The following is an 18,279-nucleotide window of genomic DNA, read 5'->3' as shown; positions in this document are numbered from 1 at the left end:
CAGTAGTTGAATTTTATGATTTTAAAAGAGAACAAAAGTATTTTTTCAAGAAGAATTGATACTAAAATTACTTGGGTTTTATTATTTGTGTTGCTTTTTTTGAACCAAACTCCTCTGTTTTTTGGATGACCTTTGTACAGTGCTTTACTCTAGTAACTTCCTCTGTTCATTGTGTGGCCTCCACACACTGTTGGATTGTCCACCATGCTGTTGTTAACAGTTTACTACTTAAGTTACCGATAGGCCACTTGTTTTGCCAGTCTCTAGAGCTGGGAGCCATGTCAAGCACACAGAAGCCAGAGTCATCTCGGCCAGATGGTGTTTGATACAGATGGATGGTTGGTTGTCATGCAGATCTTCTAGTTGGTAACTTGTTGCTGCCATCTGACTCAAGGAATAATTTGTGCACACTGGCTGTCAAAAGCATCTTCTCTTCTGTCTGTTTTAGCTGTCATGTCTGTGCTCTGTACAGAAGTGTTGACAAGACATTGCTGTTGTACATTTTCAATTTGGTTCTCAGTGATTTTTCTGCTTCATGAGGTCTCTTATAGCTGCTGGAGTGTACTGCTCTTTGATCACTTTTTTTTTTAAACACAACAAAAAAATAATCTCATAGTACAACTACTACCTGGCCTTTTAAAATCAATTTTGCTTGTAGATTTTTTTCCTGCCTGCTTTACAGACAAACACAGTGGACAGTAGGAGGGTATAGAATTTAAATGTGGCTGAGATTTGAGAATTAGATAGCACTGTAGCTAAACTATGAATAGACGTGAAAACAATGCTGAGTCTTGTCCCATATGGTGGCAGGTGGTGACCTCTTCAGTAATAGACATATTCCTAATTTCAGAAAAATTCAGTGCATTCCTGAAAGTTTCTTGTTGGGATTTCACAAGTTTTCTTGCTTGTTTTTAGCACTGCTGTAACTGCAGCATTAGGCATGTGCTAATGAAATAATAGTTTTGAATACTAGCAACTTCCTGCCACCTGGCCATTCATTCAATTAATGGACTGTCTAGCAAAATTTACAGTTTGATGAAATACAAGCAGTATTATTAAAGAAGTCTGTGTGGCCTTTTACAGCATGAGTTGTAGTATTGGAGACAAAGGATGGAACTTTTTGCTTACCTTCCTCCCCAGCCCCATTATGTGGGTTAGAAAAACTAGTCCACTACATTCACAGAAATGTACAAAACTGTTCATAGGCAGTCAAAATGGTTTACAGAGTATCTGTTGTATGGGATAAACAATGTTGTTGTTTTCCATCTAAAATCTACATTTTTAAAAGCCTATTTTTATATTATTTGTTAGAAAATATGCATGGGAAAATTACTTTTTTCTATAGATAAACTGACAAGCATTCTGAAGAATACTAAAATTTTAATTTGAGCACAATGTATTCTACATCTATAAATGAAGAATCCTAACTTAAAAGTTACCCTTTACAACTGCCATAGCTGAAATAGTTATTAAAACTCAGAGGTTGTTTCCTATAATACCTTTTCTACAGTCCCAAAAAGATGGACTTGCCAAAGGTTTTTACTCAGACGACCACAACTACCGTTATCTTTAAAAATCAGAGCTGCTTTTTATATGCCAAATAGGAGACCCCTAGTCAAAACAGAATAAGATTAATGCTAATTAAATTATATTTGCAGACAGAAAACTACATGCAGCAAGTACGTGAACAGCAGGAAAAGATAGAGCTTCAAAACAGCATTATTGCAAAACTGAAATCACAGTTGGCTGCTCTGAATGCTAATAGAGGTATGTACTCCAGTTTGCACATGATTGCTTTTTATGCTGTGTTGCACTGATGAATAGTTCTGACTTTGTTGCTTCAGTTTTTACAATATACATATTTCAAATGAGTATCATACTTTCCTGTGAATGTGAGAGTTAACACAAATGTGCCGTTTCAAGATCTATTTATAAAATTCAACACTTCTGGGGTCTCTCTTTATCCTCTTCAAGAAATGGTGAGATTTTCTATAGAGGTAGAATCTGCTTACACTGAAGCCAATAAAAGTTATGAAAATATGGGTTCAAATAATTTGCTACTTTTTTTTTTAATTGTTACATAATTATTTTTACATTTACCTGTTAAAAAGTATATCTCGGGTTGTTCTAGATGTGAGTACCATGATTATATGTCTTTTATGTTAGATGAATCTTGTGATGCAAATCTTACTGCATAACCAGAACTTTATAAGCAGGTAATTCTCTTTCAGATCAAATAGTCATTGATGGATAATTTTTCACTGTTTGACTGTATTACACAAATAAGAGAAAAGAGTCAAAGTAACCATGTGTTAATCTGCCATGCTCATTAAATATTTATTCACACTAGCCTAACACTCCTGGTTTTCATAAATACTAGCAAAGTGGCTGACTTTTATTTCTAAGAGTACATGTACATTTCTTTATTGCCGATTTAGTCTTGCATTGTCTCTAACCACAGAATTTAGCATCTCTTGCTTGTTTAATATGAAGGCTTGCTCAAAGAACACAAAGAAGTTTATAAAGAAGCTATAAGTCTAGCTTCTTTTAATTTTGCTTTTACTTAGAAGCTGACCATGAAAAATGCAGTGATAGTCAGTGGTTTCTTTTTCTTTTTTTTTTTTTTAATTTAAGGCAATGCGCATCCTTACATTCTGATGCATGAAGACATTGAAACATCCAACTTACCTTTCAGACAGCTCTCTGAAAAACTGAATACAGCAAAGCAAAGAGAAAAACTCCTAAAGGTATGTCACCTGCAGTAAGTTCACTTTTGTGCTGTGAGAACCTAAAAGATAAGTGAGATATTTACAGGTGCCTTTTAACAGAACAAGAAATACCATCTCGCACATTAATCCCGACCCTGGCAAAAAGAAGATAAGACATCACACATGAAGTGCATGAGTGTTGTGCCACTGCAGCCTATTTAGGTGAACTAAGCATTATCTTTGGTCCTTCCCAGTGAAATCTCTGTTTGGCCATCAAGCTCTCTAGAACAGTTTTGATCATAAAGCAGGAACTTAGTTGATTACTTATTTTTTAACTTGCCAAAACCCATAGAAGGGCTTCTTCTTTCTTACGAGAGCATTTCACATTGCAAACAGTCTCTGTATTTTTACAAGAAATGGAGAATCTGCACTCAAAAAGTTGTGGAGTGGGAAGTGAACAATCCATTGCTCGGGAGATGCTGATTTGTTTGGGTTTTTTAAATAGCCAGTGTTAAGATGATGTCTCTTCTGCCTCTCCTCATTGAAGTAACGTTAAGATTTTCACTACAGCCTATTGAGTGTAACAGGAATGAGAATAAAGTAATAGCCCAGAATAGCTGGGAAATGCCTTGAATGGATTTTACATATTGAGAAAAGACAGTGACAGAAATGCACAAAGTGGTATTGTTCTTATTGTAAATCATCTCACTGTGGTTTTTGAGAGCTGTCTTGTAACATAAAGTCTCTTATTTTTGAATGTGAATCTCCATAGCAGAGACTTTCTAAGGGTCTTTAAAAAGACCCTTATGAGAAATCAGGCATTAGAATTAAAGAGTCAATTTCAGGGTTTATTTCCTAAGCTACAAATAAATTAATCGTGATAAATTCACAGAAACACATTTTTTATGAGAAATGCAATTCCATTAAATCCAAAAGTAATTTCATTGAATTACTGGGGCTTTCTTAGTTATCCTGAAGGAATCTTATATGGGACTAAGCCTTTGCAAACATTTTAAACATACTGCCAGCAAATATTTCTATACACTCCTTTTCTATTTAAAATAAAGTCTTTATATAATTTTTCTACACCAGAATCTGTAATTATAAGATGTCATTTCTTTCCTAATCTTTGCACTTACTTGCATTAAAACACAGATGAAGGGTTAATTCTTTGATGAAACATCTTTGTCTATTTGTGCAGTGTGTTGTGTTGAGCTGGAAAAAAATTATATCTTATGGTTGCACATGAAGATCTGACCAAGTCTAGTATTTCATAGTCTTCTTTCTGAATGCTTACTAAAGAACAATAGTTTTAAGTAATTTAGTCTTGTAGTGAGTTAGGAATGAGAGGAAGATGTGTTGCCTGCTCATCTTGCGGGGAAACACTGAAATAATGTGATCTCTACAGGAGATTATAGGCAATGCAAGGGAAGCTGGAATCGTCATTTCTAGAGATATTTTCCAAATGGAATGTAGATTATTTTCTTTATCTGCATATTTGTTTTGTGTAGCCCATTGCTGCAGTTACCTCTCAGCAACAGGTATTTCATCTGGATTTTGCTTCTTCTATTCCATGAACAGAAATATTTCTGAAATACCTCCATGCAGAAGGAACTATTTAAGTCTGTCTGCAAGGTGATGCACTTAAACCCAGGCACATTGCTATTCAAACAAGGTCTTTTTAGAGGGGATGTGTAGAGATTTAAACCCATGCAGAGTTGGGTTGACCCAGCCTATTCTCTGTTCCTGTTACTGGGAAAAAGCATGGAGCTTGAGAAAGTATGTTTGACTGGACAAAGGCTGCCTTCTGCAGAGGCACATGGATATATTTGCACCATCCTTCCAATGCAAGGAGGACCCTGATGTTTGGTATTGTATCTAGTAAACTTGCTCTGATCTGGCAAGAGTGATACAAAAATGTCAAGACAGCACAGCAGAGGCACACACATTTGTGCTAGCTCTGGCTGTGTCTTGGCCATGCATTTCATGGCTATGAGGGAAGATATACATCAGTGTCTCTACACAAGCTATCTTTTGATTGAAAAAAAAAAAAACACAGTAAGCCAGTGGAATTCATGCTTCAAGGGAAAATTGGATAACTCTGTGGAAGAGACATCTGTTGAGAGTTAATAAATAGATGGAAACTATTACTAAGAAGATCTGGGAAATTATTAACGGATATATCATAAATGTCTCCTGTTTTCTTGTACTTTTTTTTTTCCCCAGATGTCATATTTTGACATCTCTTAAACTGAAAATCCACCATCCTGTCACTGACCCAGTATAGTTTTCTTGTGCGTAATTCAATAAAGTGTTGGCTTTTTCAGGTATTGAAATTTGGAAGTTTGAATATCCCATTTGAAAGCCTGTATTTTTCTACTCATATTCTATCCACAGTCTGCTCTAAACCAAATACATTATTCCTACAGCCATTGTCCTCTACATTGTCCCTGAAATTCAGAGTCTCTCCCATGGCAGAAGATGCTTGGGTTTATTGAAACCTTTTGAAACTGTCATTTGCTAAGTCCAGTGGGATTTTTCAGTGGACTGTATTCTGTCCTGCAGTAAAGACAATAGAAATCCTGAATTGATTGTAATAGGTGCATGATTAGAGCTTCAGAGGTTTAAAATGAGGGAGGAGCTGTCTTTTCTTTGTTTTCGAGTAGGTGGCCATACATGTGTATTTTATATGCTGTTGTCAAGGTCTGTTGCCTGTGTGTCATAAAACGCTTTGGGGTTATGCTTGTTCACGTTTGTCTTCACTGAAAGAAGTGAGCGGGCCAGATTGGCTTGGTGGTCAGTGCCCAACTATATACAACATTACCAGAATTTTTCAGCCCTCTGCCCAAGAAGAACAAAGGTGCCTGTGTTGCTGCCTAGTTTTGAGACCCTGGCTAAACTTTATTAAGTAGGAAGAACTGGGATCCAGCCACTGTCTCAGAGGAGGCAAAGCTGTGCATCAGACCAAAAACCTTAGAGAGGAGATGATGTCAAGCTTCTACATTTTAGAACAGTCAGATATCAGAATCCTTGTGATCTTAATAAGACATAAAGCTAAAGTCAGCTCCTGTGACAAGAAAACATGCTTATGATCCCATTTTGCTGGTTCAAGAACCTCAGTATTAAACGCTGTCTGGAATTGGTTCAAGTGTCTTGTGCCATGAAAAGGAGGAAGAAACTGTGTGTCAAGAATGAATGATACAAATGTTATACATTTCAAAACTCTTCATCCTACAATAAATATTTAGCTCTTTTGTGCAGAGCATAGGCAGAGGAATGGCAGACATATAGTAGCCATCTTTATGTTCTAAATTATAGGGCTAAAATTACTTATGTAACCAAGAGCAGTTACTGCAGCAGTCTTGTGGAGTTCCATGTTCCAGTCCATACCAGCTTTGCTAGTGTCACTTTGTTTCCTGTCTTTAATGCAAAGAAAGCTGTACTTGACTTTTTTGCTGCTGATAATATTGTGTGTGTAGCTGTTATTTGCTGCTGGTACGATGTATGCAGCAGGATTAGACCCTAATATAAGATATAAGAAATTCTGGTATTGAAAGCCTTTTCTCCTATTGCTTCATCTGTTTAATCTATCTCTACTCACTAATAAAGAAAAGTTTGTTGGGAAACTGTTAAAAGTCACAGTTAATATTCCTTGAGACCACTTATAGTTCATCAGTTGAATTGAGTTTTTCCTTGAAACTACCTGACCTTTTGTTTATTTTAGGAAGCCTCCGAAACAGACCATTATAGCACACTTCAGGGAAAAATAAAGGAACCTGCCTTTGCTGCAGTACAGTCTGGGGGCTGATTAGTTGAGGAGCAGCTCTGCTGGAAAAGGGCTGGGATCTTGTTAGACAGCAAGCTGAGCATGAGCCAGCAGCGTGTCCTGACAGAAAAGAAGGGCAACAGCTCCCTGTGTTGTATTAACAGGAGCACAGCTAGCACATCCAGGGAAGTGAGTATCTCCCTCTATTCAGTGTTCACTGCATCTGGAATAATACATTGGCCTTAGGGACCTCCAGTACCGGAAAAACATTGACAAACTACAGTGAGTTCAGCAGAAGCCCCACTGAGCTAACTGGGGGCTGGAGTATGTATCCCATGAGAAGGTGCAAAATCTGCTCTTGTCCAGCCTGGAGAAAAGGTGGCTTCAGGGAAAGCTAATAGCATTCCCATACCTGCATTCAGGTTATTATCAGGCAGATGGAGCTGGGCTCTTAATGGGGTTGTTGATGCCTAGAGAGGCTGCCTAGAAGACAGGCTAGACAGTGTTAAAGGAATAAAGTAGATATTTATTAAAAGGCCTTTAAAGGATGCACCTTGGCCAGTACAAAAGCCCAACCATGGCTCCACCCAAGATGGACCCCAACCACGAGTTTTCACACTTCTGTAAGTTTTGGTCCATTTACAAATTGGGGTTAATTGTCCAATTACAGCTTCAGGTTATGAAGTCACATCCTCCCAGATTGCTCTCCTCAATTTGCCATTGTTTACACTTTTTGGGCCTGAAGCTACAATGGTGTCCTTGGTTCTCAGGCTGGAAAAGGATTGTTTTGTCTAATAAAACTGTGAAGAGAACTTAATAACACTTTACATGAAGTTCAGAGTTACATACTAAAACAGTGCAGAATCTGGAAAATATGAAAGTTAAAACTTAAGGCATCAGTGCATGGCAGGAGGATAAGAGACAATGGGCTGATGAAATAGGAAAGGTTCAGACTGGACACAGGGGAAAACATTTCACCATGAGGATGGCCAGGCATGGGAAAAGTGCAGTCATCATCCTTGGGAAATTCAAGGTTAAATTGAGTAACCTGATCAGACATTGTAACTGACCCTGATTTGATTAGAAGCTAGAGAATCCTGGAAGTCCCTTCCAATTCCAATTGTCCTTTGATCCTATAAAGTCTCTGCAAAAGAAAATATACTGATCTGTTCATAATATATATGTGACCACTTTGCTAACAGCTAATACCAGCATGCTTAAAAGACCTGTGTGACATTTATAAAATTTATAAAGTTTATGAAGTTTATCAAATAGTTTTTTTGTAATCTTCAGCCAGTTTAGAAGGGTTACCATGTCATTGCAAACTGCCAGGTACAGTATTGGAAACTCTTAAGATCATCAAGCTATGAAGGGTTGTGTTATTGAAAGATCCCAAAAGGTGTAATTGTTTCTCCAGTGTTTTTCCTGGTATCCTGATGATGCACAGGAATGATGATTTCCATCAGCATGTACTGATATGTTTTCACTGCAACATGTTGCATGGCTCTTCTTATGTGGCTTTTTTCTGTTGCTTGCTTAAATCTTGTCCTCCCTTCCTGCAGATGTGAGTGAAATGGGGGAGAACTACTGGCCATTTCTGCAGGGTCTCCTGTTATCTGAGGGCCTTTGAAAACCCACATGTGACTTGGAGCTGTAATAGTCTCTAAGTCATGAATTATGCTGTATCATAGGCTCAGTGAGTTCTTTTACTGTCCTTAAGATACAATTGTTCCTCAAGGGCAAGTACTATCTTTGATGAAACCTTTTTGCTAGGTGTTTGGATTTCCAGCAAATGATGATGAAGGAAAACACAGGAGAAGTTGTATCCCCTTACCTTATATTTAAATGTGAAATTGAATTTTACGTGTCAGAAATGCAAAGCATAGTAGAGTTAGGATTAAGGAGTTTTGCTGGGATTGAAACATGGCATTTTTAGGCAATGTTTTGAAGTCACTAAGCAGAAGAGGCTTAATCTAGATCTTTAAGATGCCACCCAAGTCTGGAGTTCCATTGAAGCTCTTACTGTAGATTTGCTATTCAAAGCTGCAATTGAGACTATAAACCAAGGCCTTCAAAGCTATTTTTCTGCAGGTTTTTCTTTTTTATCCTAGTATAACTATGTATACTATAGCTAGTATAACTTTTTGAGGCTAAACAGTTGTGTCAGCTATATGTACACACATCTATGCTTAGCCTGCTGGTGTCTTGGTAAACCAGCTCTGGACCTATCCCTGCATGGCTGTCTTTGTCTAGCAGGGTAGCCCCTACCCACCTGATCTCCAAATGCACAACCTCACCCTATGTAAGTTCCATTTGACAATAAAACAAAAGGATCTTGAAAAAGCACTTGGTTGCTCCTTTCCTCTTCATCTTACCCTGCCTGTCGACAGACTATATTCACATACATTCTTCTTTAAGAGTTAACCCTTTGAGCTTACTTCTCTTGCAGAGACAATCATGGGGCTTGGGGACACTTTCTGTGACACTTGATACAGTTCCCTAGATTTCATAAACTAACAACCATAAGGTTTTCATAGTAGCAGTTTTTAACTGTCAGTTGTTTCTTGAAAATTTTTGCAACTACTATATTTGAGCATATTAAAAAAAATTGTTTGTTATTTTCTTCTTTATTCCACAAAAATCCCACATAGTTAAAAGTTCCATGAATTACTAGATGGATCATCAAAGTGATAGCAGCCAGGGCTTTTTATTCCACAAATCTTTATAGGACTGAAATATTTGCAATACAATCCTGGTTATACATAAAGATTGGAGGATGAGAGGCTGGAGAGCAGCCCTACAGAAAGAGACCTGCAGTTTGGGTTGCTGGCAAGTTGATAGGAGTCCACAGTGTCCCTTGGCAGCCAAAAGGGCCAGCTGTGTCCTGGGGGGCATCAGGCACAGCATCGCCAGCCAGGCAAGGGATGGGATTGTCCCACTCTGCTCTGCAATGCAGTAGCCCCACCTCGAGCACTGTGTGCAGCTCTGGGTGCCACAAAAAAGACATCAAACTATTGGAGCATGTCCAGAGGAGGGTGACCAAGATGGTGAAAAGTTGTGAAGGCAAGAATTAGGAGGAGCAGCTGAGGTCACATGTTTGTTGAGACTGAAAAGAGAAGGCTCAGGGGTGACCTCATCGCAGTCGACTCCCTCAAGGGCAGCAGTGGACAGGGAGGTGCTGCTCTCCTCTCCTCCCTCTGGTGAGCAGTGACAGGACACGAGGACACGGAATGAAGTCACATCAGGGGAAGCTCAGGCTGGACATTAGGAAAGGGTCCTTCACTGAGACTACTCTTGGTCACTGGAACAGGCTCTCCAGGGGAGCTGTAATGGCACTGAGCCTCTCTGGACAATGCTCTAAAGTTCTGTGGTTTAGGTTTAGATAGTCCTGCAAGGGTCCCTTCCAATTGGAGATATTCTAGGATTCTGTGATTGTGTGATTGTGTTTTGGGTTTGCTCAATTTGCATAATTATCAACATGTTCAAAATGGTCTAAGATTGAAATTAATTAAATACTATTTTATGTATCATATATGCAAAATATTATACATGAAATGTTAATGTAAATTATATAGCAAGTGAATCAAGAAAGTATCTTGATTTTATATAAACACTAATATGACTTTGAGAAAGATACAGTTGTTTTGAGTAATCACCTATGATGAGTTACAGCTATGTGTAGTGGTAGATCTTCACTATCAATTGAAAATTATTAATGTAATAAACAAGACTGACCCTTACTTATGATGCAAAACCTACATTTAGCTTATTATAGACTGCTGAATACTGATATTCCACAAGCCTCAAATTTATTAATTGTACTGGTGTTTCTAAAATTATTTTTTAGGAACAGTTAGACAGTGAGAGCATGAAATTGAAGCAACTTGAGGACAAAAGCAATCAAAAGGAAAGGAAGCTTTTATCTATTATTTCCAATCAAGATGATAAAATAAGAAATCTGGAAAGCAAATTGCAAGAATTAAATGAAGCACGAAAGAGTATACAGATGCCAACATATAAAAGGGAGGTAAGATAAGAAATCAAGTAGAGATAAAATAAAGACAAACATTTGTAAATTATTACTTCTTTCAAACATGAAATGTTTGGAATTCATACTAATTATTCTGATAAATTTATTTTAAATGTCATCATTCTGTAATTGCTAGGAAATTGTCAAATTATACAAAGCACATAGGGAACACCATTAAATGCTTATTGGTTAGTTGGTATGTTAATTATTTTATGGTATATATTGAAAATTATCATATTTGTCAAAACTCCAGATTAGCTCCCTATTTTTGTTGCAGAATAGCATCCAGGGTGCTATTCTGTCCTTGTGGGATAGCTAGAGTGCAGTCATTGGTGTGAGTCTAACCATGTATACACATATTAGCTACCTAGTTTAAAGTGAACACAGGTAAGCATAAGAGCACAGCAACACAGAACTTATTGCTATTAGACCTCCTAAGCATTGCTTAGTTTACTGTGGCAAGGACTTATATCCTGGGTTGCTGGGTGTAAGGCAGCTCAAATGCATCTACAGGAGCTGCAGCTGCACTTCAGCCTTACAGGTAAGACATGCCTCTGGTTATAGGCAATGGATCAGCTTATACAGATTTCTGAGCTTACACATCTTTGAAATCAGCTGATTTGGCAGGCGTGCTCAAGTTCATGTCTGACTTGGAGCACATATGAACTACTCAGGCCATCTGGTAATGTAGCTCTAGTGGAACTGCAGCTTAGTGAGTGGTTATTATGAAAACTTCCCTTAATGCCTGGCAGATGTAAAACTATGTAATACTGGAGTGAACCACACGGTGGTAGTCAAAGTTAATAACTTATTTTAAAAACTGCTAGAACTCCTGACATATTAGCTTCCGATGTGTTCATTGAAATTTTCAGTGAATAAATTGATTTTTAAGAGGTAAAATAGCTGAGTAACAAGCTTTTACAAAAGACAGAATCTTACTTTATACATGACTGAAAACTAATTACAATCAAGCAATATTCTTAGAACTAGTTCCGTTTCAAGGGAGTATAAGCAGAGAAATGCCACACTGAGTTAATAAGTTAACCTGAAAGGAACTAGGAATTTCACACAAACTGCTTTTGTCATTTTGACAATGCTTTGAGAGCTTTCAACAGGACTAGGTGAAGGACCCCATGAGATTTTTATTCATATCAAGGTGAAGCGCAAAATTAATATGCTAACATGCTCAATATTTTCATCTTTTACTTCAAGGTGAAAAGTAAGAAAGTTGTTCCAGATAAGCCTGAATTATCTCTAGGGATCTCTGGTATTTCACCTGAAAGGTAAATACTTCTGCAGCATTTTTCAAATTTGCTTTTGGCTTTTCTGCAATTGAGTAAGGGCAGCTATTGCCCTCTTTTCTGCACAGTGCATTAAGAACTGGCTGGGCAGGGAGTCAGGAGGGGGCAGCATCAAAGGTCAAAGAGCTAATGCAGGAGGATAATGGAGCCAACAGCTATGTGCAGTCATAGCTGGGGCTTTACAAGTATGGAGGGCTAACCTGGGAGGGAGGAAGATATCCACTCGGTTCAGCAGGAGGTTAAACTCTGGGAAACGGTGGTGGGTGTTAATGCTGGGGTTTGGATAAGCATTGACTGCCTTGCATTAACTCTTCTGGGCAGGAATGTACAGCCATGATGGATTAACTGATGGCAGCACAGCACAGGAGCCTGCTGTGCTGCCAGGAAGCACTCTGATAGGCAGCATGAAGAAATAATTCTTGGCCTGATCCATCCCAAATTAGATAGTTTGAAACCAAGTTTATCTGTAAGCTGAAGGCAGCCAGCCCCTGCTATGACCAAGACATCAAAAGCTGTAGATTTCCTCTTCTGCCAGTGATTTCAGAAAAATATAGAATTAAGTCTTAGGTTTGTATTTTTCATAAAAGTGGCCAGTAATGCCACTTTTAACTTTGCTGGGGTCAAATAGAAGATTCTCTAAGGTGAGGTTAGGGGCGTATTAAGGGAAAGTATCAATTTCTTGCTTTCTTCTTATTCTCTTGCCTCGGCATCTGCTTTTGACCACTCCCATACTTAGGCTAGGTGAATCACATGGATCTTTAGTCTGGCTCACTACTCTTTTGTGATAAGAAAGAGAGGAAATAAGACTGTAATGTGAGAAAGACTTGTCTTTTTGATTTATATCTAAAAAATGAAAAACCTTTACCTGTCTTCTGTCCCTCTGCTCTCAAATAGCTTCCTTACTTTACTGTTTTCTTGGAAGGAGGTATGTGACTGGTAAGATTGCTGGTAATCTTATAGATTGAGATTATAGTATCACAAATGTCTAGCAAATTAAGACTGCTTCATCTAATCATAGCTATATTTTAAATTTCTGAATAGAAACTTTATTTTCTTTTATTTCTTATTTATCAAAACTTCTGGAAAATTATCAGAATGTGTTAACAGTAATAATTTTAACTACTTCTGTAGATCTTTTTTTCAAATGAGATACAAGTAGACATTTGTGTCTTCAGAAAGAGAAACACAACAGAAGTAGGAACACAGTCAGATTGCTGTATGAATAAGAAATAAAAAAGAAAGCAATTCACTGGATTAAAGAAAAATCCCTTTTGAGATCTTTTGATGAAAAGATGCAAAAGAGAACACAAATTCAACTTCACTTTTTCATCTTTGAAGTTCATTTTATAAAATCCATTATATTGTGTTTAAAAATATAAGTTACTCAGCAAGTTTATCAAAATTCCACAGTGGAATTTTATAGAAGCATCAGTAACTAAATAACAGTGCCTTTGCAGAAATAAACTCACACCAGCATGAACTATTTTTACCATTCTCAGTGCAGATAACTAAATATCAGATTCCCATATGATACTCTGGAAAAGATAGAATAAATGACTCAGAATAAAAAGAAGTTATATCATATTGTATGAAACAAGAGGGTATAAGTTGACAAACTCCTCCCCATAATGCCAGGTAGACAGAGAAGGAAAAAACCATAACAAATGCTTGTGTGTTCCTTCTTCTGCAGTCTGGAGTGCACTGGCAACGACAGCAAACAATGTTCATAGTGGCAGCATCTTATTTTCCCTAGAACTGAGGTGGAAACAGTACCCTTGGGAAAGATAAACTCTTCCACAAAATACCTGAAAGACTGAAAGAACTGAAAGGCTGGATTTTTGGGAGTGGTCCTTGCAGGGTCAGTTCCTATGTTCAAATATATATATGTATGATATGACTAAACAAATCTTTAACAACATTTCCTTTTCCTTTTTCTGCTTGCTTTTACTGAGGAGAACAAAAATATGTATACATATGTTGAGGCACAAGATATCCAAGAAAAGTAGCATATCCTATTGTTTTTCTCTTGTTTGTGGGTGTGACTAGATTAAAGGTCACAACAAGCTGAATTGGTTGACTCTTTAATTTACAATTTTGATCTTCCAGAGAGAATCTGGAGACTATTTTCCAGGACATGAAAGAAGAGTGTCATCGAATATGTATGCTAGCCAGAGAACAAACAGACCAACTGAGTATATTTAAGATAAAGCCAGAACCTGAAACTGGTAATATCATACTTAAGCTCTTATTGTGATTCAACTGTTTGAAAGCTTTGCTTTATATTTGAAAATACTGCAAATTACACATACATAGAAGTACTTCCACTGTTTACCATCTGCCTTTTTCAAGTCTGTTCACATGGTGCTCAGTATTTCACCAAGAAAACGCACCGCCAGTTTTGGCATTCTATGACGAATGCTCCAAATCACATGCTATAAAAGACAGTCATCACATCAATGGCTCTTGTAATTGTTTTGTCCCTTGGAGTGAGAGGCAGGCACTTACTACATGTGATATCCCATCATACTGTGTGAATGACAGCACTTGCTTGCTTTTAATTTGGCTGTCAGTTCAAAAGATGTCTGCTATGAATGCCTGTAGCCCCATATCTGTTAGAGGAAAACTGCAGGACTGAGGAGAGTCAGACAGAGGACTAGTTTCTAGACTTCCTTGTGCAGACTTTTAAATACTCTTTTCTTATATGGGACAAGAGCTTAATCCAATACTTCCTGAAGACATAGGGAAGGCTTGATGTTTTTGAAACTGTGAGAGATCCCGAATGTCCAGTTCTGCTAATGCTTACCTCTAATACAGTGTAAGCTATGGGTAATACAATGTAATACTATGGGTATTCTCTACTAACTTTCCTTAATAGTAGGATCAGACTCAATATATTAAGTGATTTCAATGAACATCTGCCAGATGCACACAGCTGAAGCAAAAGATGCTGACTTCAGCACTTGATTTTAATTTAGGTCATCCATTACTGAAGTTTTGTTACATGAAGTGTTAGCAGGTATCTCATTGCTTCAAATTGCTCTGAACTGTATTGTGGTAGTCTGATTGTATGCTAATAACTTTATTATTTGGAGGTGGGAATTTTGGGGGAAGTGTGTTTGGCAACTTTACAAGAATGGTTTTGATTCCCAACAAAGTGCCTAACTAAACTGTGTGAAAAGCCATACATGATGTAAGCATTATAGATAATAAAAGAAGTGCTTAAATCAACTGTGTGTAATGGTATACATGACAAAAGCTATATAGATTTAATGTTTGATTTGTTACTTCCATGTTCCACTGCCAGAAGGCTGCTGTACAATCAGTTTTTTACCTAAGTTACTCTCTGACCTGGTTAGGAGTAACCATTGCCATTTTTATTAATATAGTGCCAAAAATGAAGGGTGAAATCTTGAAACAAAGGGAAAACATGGTCCCATTTCTGAATAGCTATTCAGTTTAAATATTTAACTAATTTGGAAACCAGTGGGAGTTGGGTACCTGAATACCTTCTAAAATCGTGCTCATGGTGCCTAGCATGTTCTTGGCACTGTGTGAAGTGGTTTGGGTTCCAGCTTCTATTTCTGCCAGAACACTTCAGTGAATATGCAAGTATGTGTTAAGACTATGGGACAACATAATTTTCAATAAGATGAAAATGTTTATAGCCATAAATCAAAGAGAAATATAATTACTGGGAGTATTCCCTTCTATTTCTGTTCTGATAGTTTTTGTGTCAGAATTAATGTTTGTGAAAGAGAACTACAACTCAATCTGATTTTAAAAAGAAAATAAATAGTTAAAAAAGCAGGGAAGTAAGAAAAAAAATACATCAACACCACATTTTTAATAACTATATTTCAATGGACTATTTAATATTTTCTTCATTCTTTCTTCACAGAAATACAGTTTTCCATGCCGATACAGTGCACAGATAAAACTGATGAACAAGCAGAAGAGCTTTTTAAGCCTCGGGTTATAAAGGATATAAATAGAGGTGCATCATGCATCACATCTATCACACCAAGAGGAGTGGGCCAAGATGAGGACAACAACTCTGTAGAATCACTTTCTAAATTTAATGTCAAGTTTCCACCTACAGACAATGACTCTGCTTTCTTGCAGAGCACTCAGGAAAAACCAACAGTTCCTTGTACTGGTATATCTGAAAACATGCTTCAAGATCATAATTTTAACCTGGAGCACAGAGACCGTGCTGTTAACCTCAGTAAATTGGAACCTAACTCATTTGAAGCTCATGGCAATGATCTCTTGACCTCAGCTTTACAAAGTTTAACTACTGTTGACAAAACAAACCCTCAGATCATCCAAAGATGCCTATAGAAAATATCTGTGACAAACCATGTTTAAAAACAACAGACAGTGGTTTCGCATTTGTACCTAAGCACACAAACCAGGGTGTACCTGAAGTAATTTTTTCTTTAGAAGCTGCTGGAACAACCATCAGAGGTCCTCATCAGGTATCTTACTATAAATATTCTACATTTCAAAAAATTATAATGATTCAGACACATATTTTGCAAAGATCTTTGAGACTGGATTAATATATTCTCTAAGAAAGCTGATCAGTCTTTTTTTAAGACAGTATCTTCATCATTTCTTCTTCCTAATACTGCAGAATGTGTTCAAGATGCTTTCCCAGTGAAACATCAGGAATATAAGCAGACATAAGCACTGGATGTTTTTACAAATTTCAGTTCATCTGGATATTAATTGCTTCTATATCTATTTCAAAGCTGTCATTAATCCTAAATTGCCCCCTAGATTGCTTTCTTTCTACCCTTGATCTCAGTTGTATAGAGCACACATTTGTTTTAATTGTTTTTCATGTACAGCAGAGAATTGGAAAAATTAACCAATTAAAAACCTAAACAGATAAATACTTTCACTGTGGAAAAAAAGCTACTTTTTGTCTCAATCTGAGGTATCAATGACATCGTGTTCCTCTGTTCTAAGAAGCTTAAATTTTTGTAATTGTAGGAAAACACCATAATTTTTTTTTTTGAATGAAGAAAAGATCGCTAAAATACTTTATTTTAGGTATATGTGTATAATTTGGGCTTAAATTTCACTTATAGCCTGAAGTCCATGGGAGCTTCTGAAAACAAGGCGCAGTAGCTGTAATGCAGTAAAACATATTGACGTGTTCTGACACTCATGTTTCTGAATACTTTGCCTCTTTTGTGAAATATCCTGTCTCAGATGAAAGCTTGCAAAATTATGGAGCTTTATAGACTGATTTTGTGTTTGTTTGGTTTTTTTTTATTTTTGTGGGTTTTCTGGTACTTTGTGAAAGGACAGATTTTCAAGAATAAGCAAATAGTGATAATCTGGAATTCTGTGAGGGTGGAATACACCTATTTTAACCATTTACATGGATGAAGTTTATGTTCTTTCCTAATGACAAGGTACATGCAGCAGAAGAGCTTTACCTCTTCATTTAGTCACTGCATGACCTGCAAAATCAGAATTTAGAAAGTGTTGTAGGCCATTATAGCTTTAATGTTTTCTTCTCCTAAAATTTACCCAATCTAGTTTAATTTTCTATTGCAAACCACTTTTTGAGTGAAAATTTTAAAGCGTTGAAAGATTGCTGCTATAAGCTTGATTTTTTCAAAAGCTATTTTAAATATCTGTTTGTAATGTAGGAGATCTCAATTCTTTACCAACTTATTAATTACAGTTTTTATTGTATTTTTCATTAGGTCCCCCGTTAAAGTTGTGACTAAGTTAAACAAATTACCACATTTATTTTACAGCTAGTAGAATTCCTGTGGAACTGCAAAGAATTCACTCCATTGCTTGTTACTATCCTCCTTTTTTGTATTCCCTCTCCAGCCTGTTCTTTTACTAGTTAGTCTGTGTATTCATTTTTCAATAGATGGCACCCTGCATTGTACATTACAGCAAGTGAAACAGCTGGTATGTGGTTATAAATTGATAGGGGAGTCTGCAGCTTAAAAAGTACAGAACAGTGGTTGAATAGCAGCAAGCCTTTGACCACTGGTATTTCTGCAAAATAAGGAAATTAATTTGGAGCCAGCATTTAAAATGTGAATGATCTGTTTTGTGGAGAAAAATGTACTAATGCTAGCACGCAGAGAAAAAGAAAGCTAATAGTGAACTCTTAAGTATTTGAAAGTCATATCTACAATAGCACTGCATTGATTAAAATGTTATTTCTTATTCAGAAGTTTGCTTAAAACAAGCCAGTGTTACTTGAGAATCCATTAAATATACATCTGTTTATATCAGTATATTTAAATATCCATCACCTTTATTCAGCTGCTTTCAAACTAGGTTTTAAGTATTTTTCCCAGTTAATTGGACTCAGCTCTAGAGGTTTTCTCTGACTGTAAGTTTTGCTAAAGATTTGGTCACAGATAATATATATGTAGATTAAAAGAGTAATTTTTTTTTAAGTTACTTGTATACATGCCCTTTTCACTCTGTTAA

General features: G+C 36.8%; 1 protein-coding gene across 1 annotated transcript in view; it reads left to right on the top strand.

The window, feature by feature from the left end:
- TANK (TRAF family member associated NFKB activator) overlaps window positions 1-18,279 on the top strand; it is a 28,643-nt gene that overhangs the window by 6,550 nt on the left and 3,814 nt on the right. The window contains 7 exon segments of the mRNA XM_030952542.1: window positions 1,659-1,767; window positions 2,635-2,747; window positions 10,322-10,501; window positions 11,717-11,787; window positions 13,912-14,030; window positions 15,704-16,120; window positions 16,123-16,283. Of these exon segments, the coding sequence (XP_030808402.1) occupies window positions 1,659-1,767; window positions 2,635-2,747; window positions 10,322-10,501; window positions 11,717-11,787; window positions 13,912-14,030; window positions 15,704-16,120; window positions 16,123-16,283 (1,170 nt within the window).

This window comes from Camarhynchus parvulus, chromosome 7, assembly GCF_901933205.1.
Source record: "Camarhynchus parvulus chromosome 7, STF_HiC, whole genome shotgun sequence".
NCBI classification, from domain to species: Eukaryota; Metazoa; Chordata; class Aves; order Passeriformes; family Thraupidae; genus Camarhynchus; species Camarhynchus parvulus.
The sequence above is the reverse complement of the archived record's forward strand: the minus strand, read 5'-3'. Positions and strand labels throughout refer to the sequence as shown.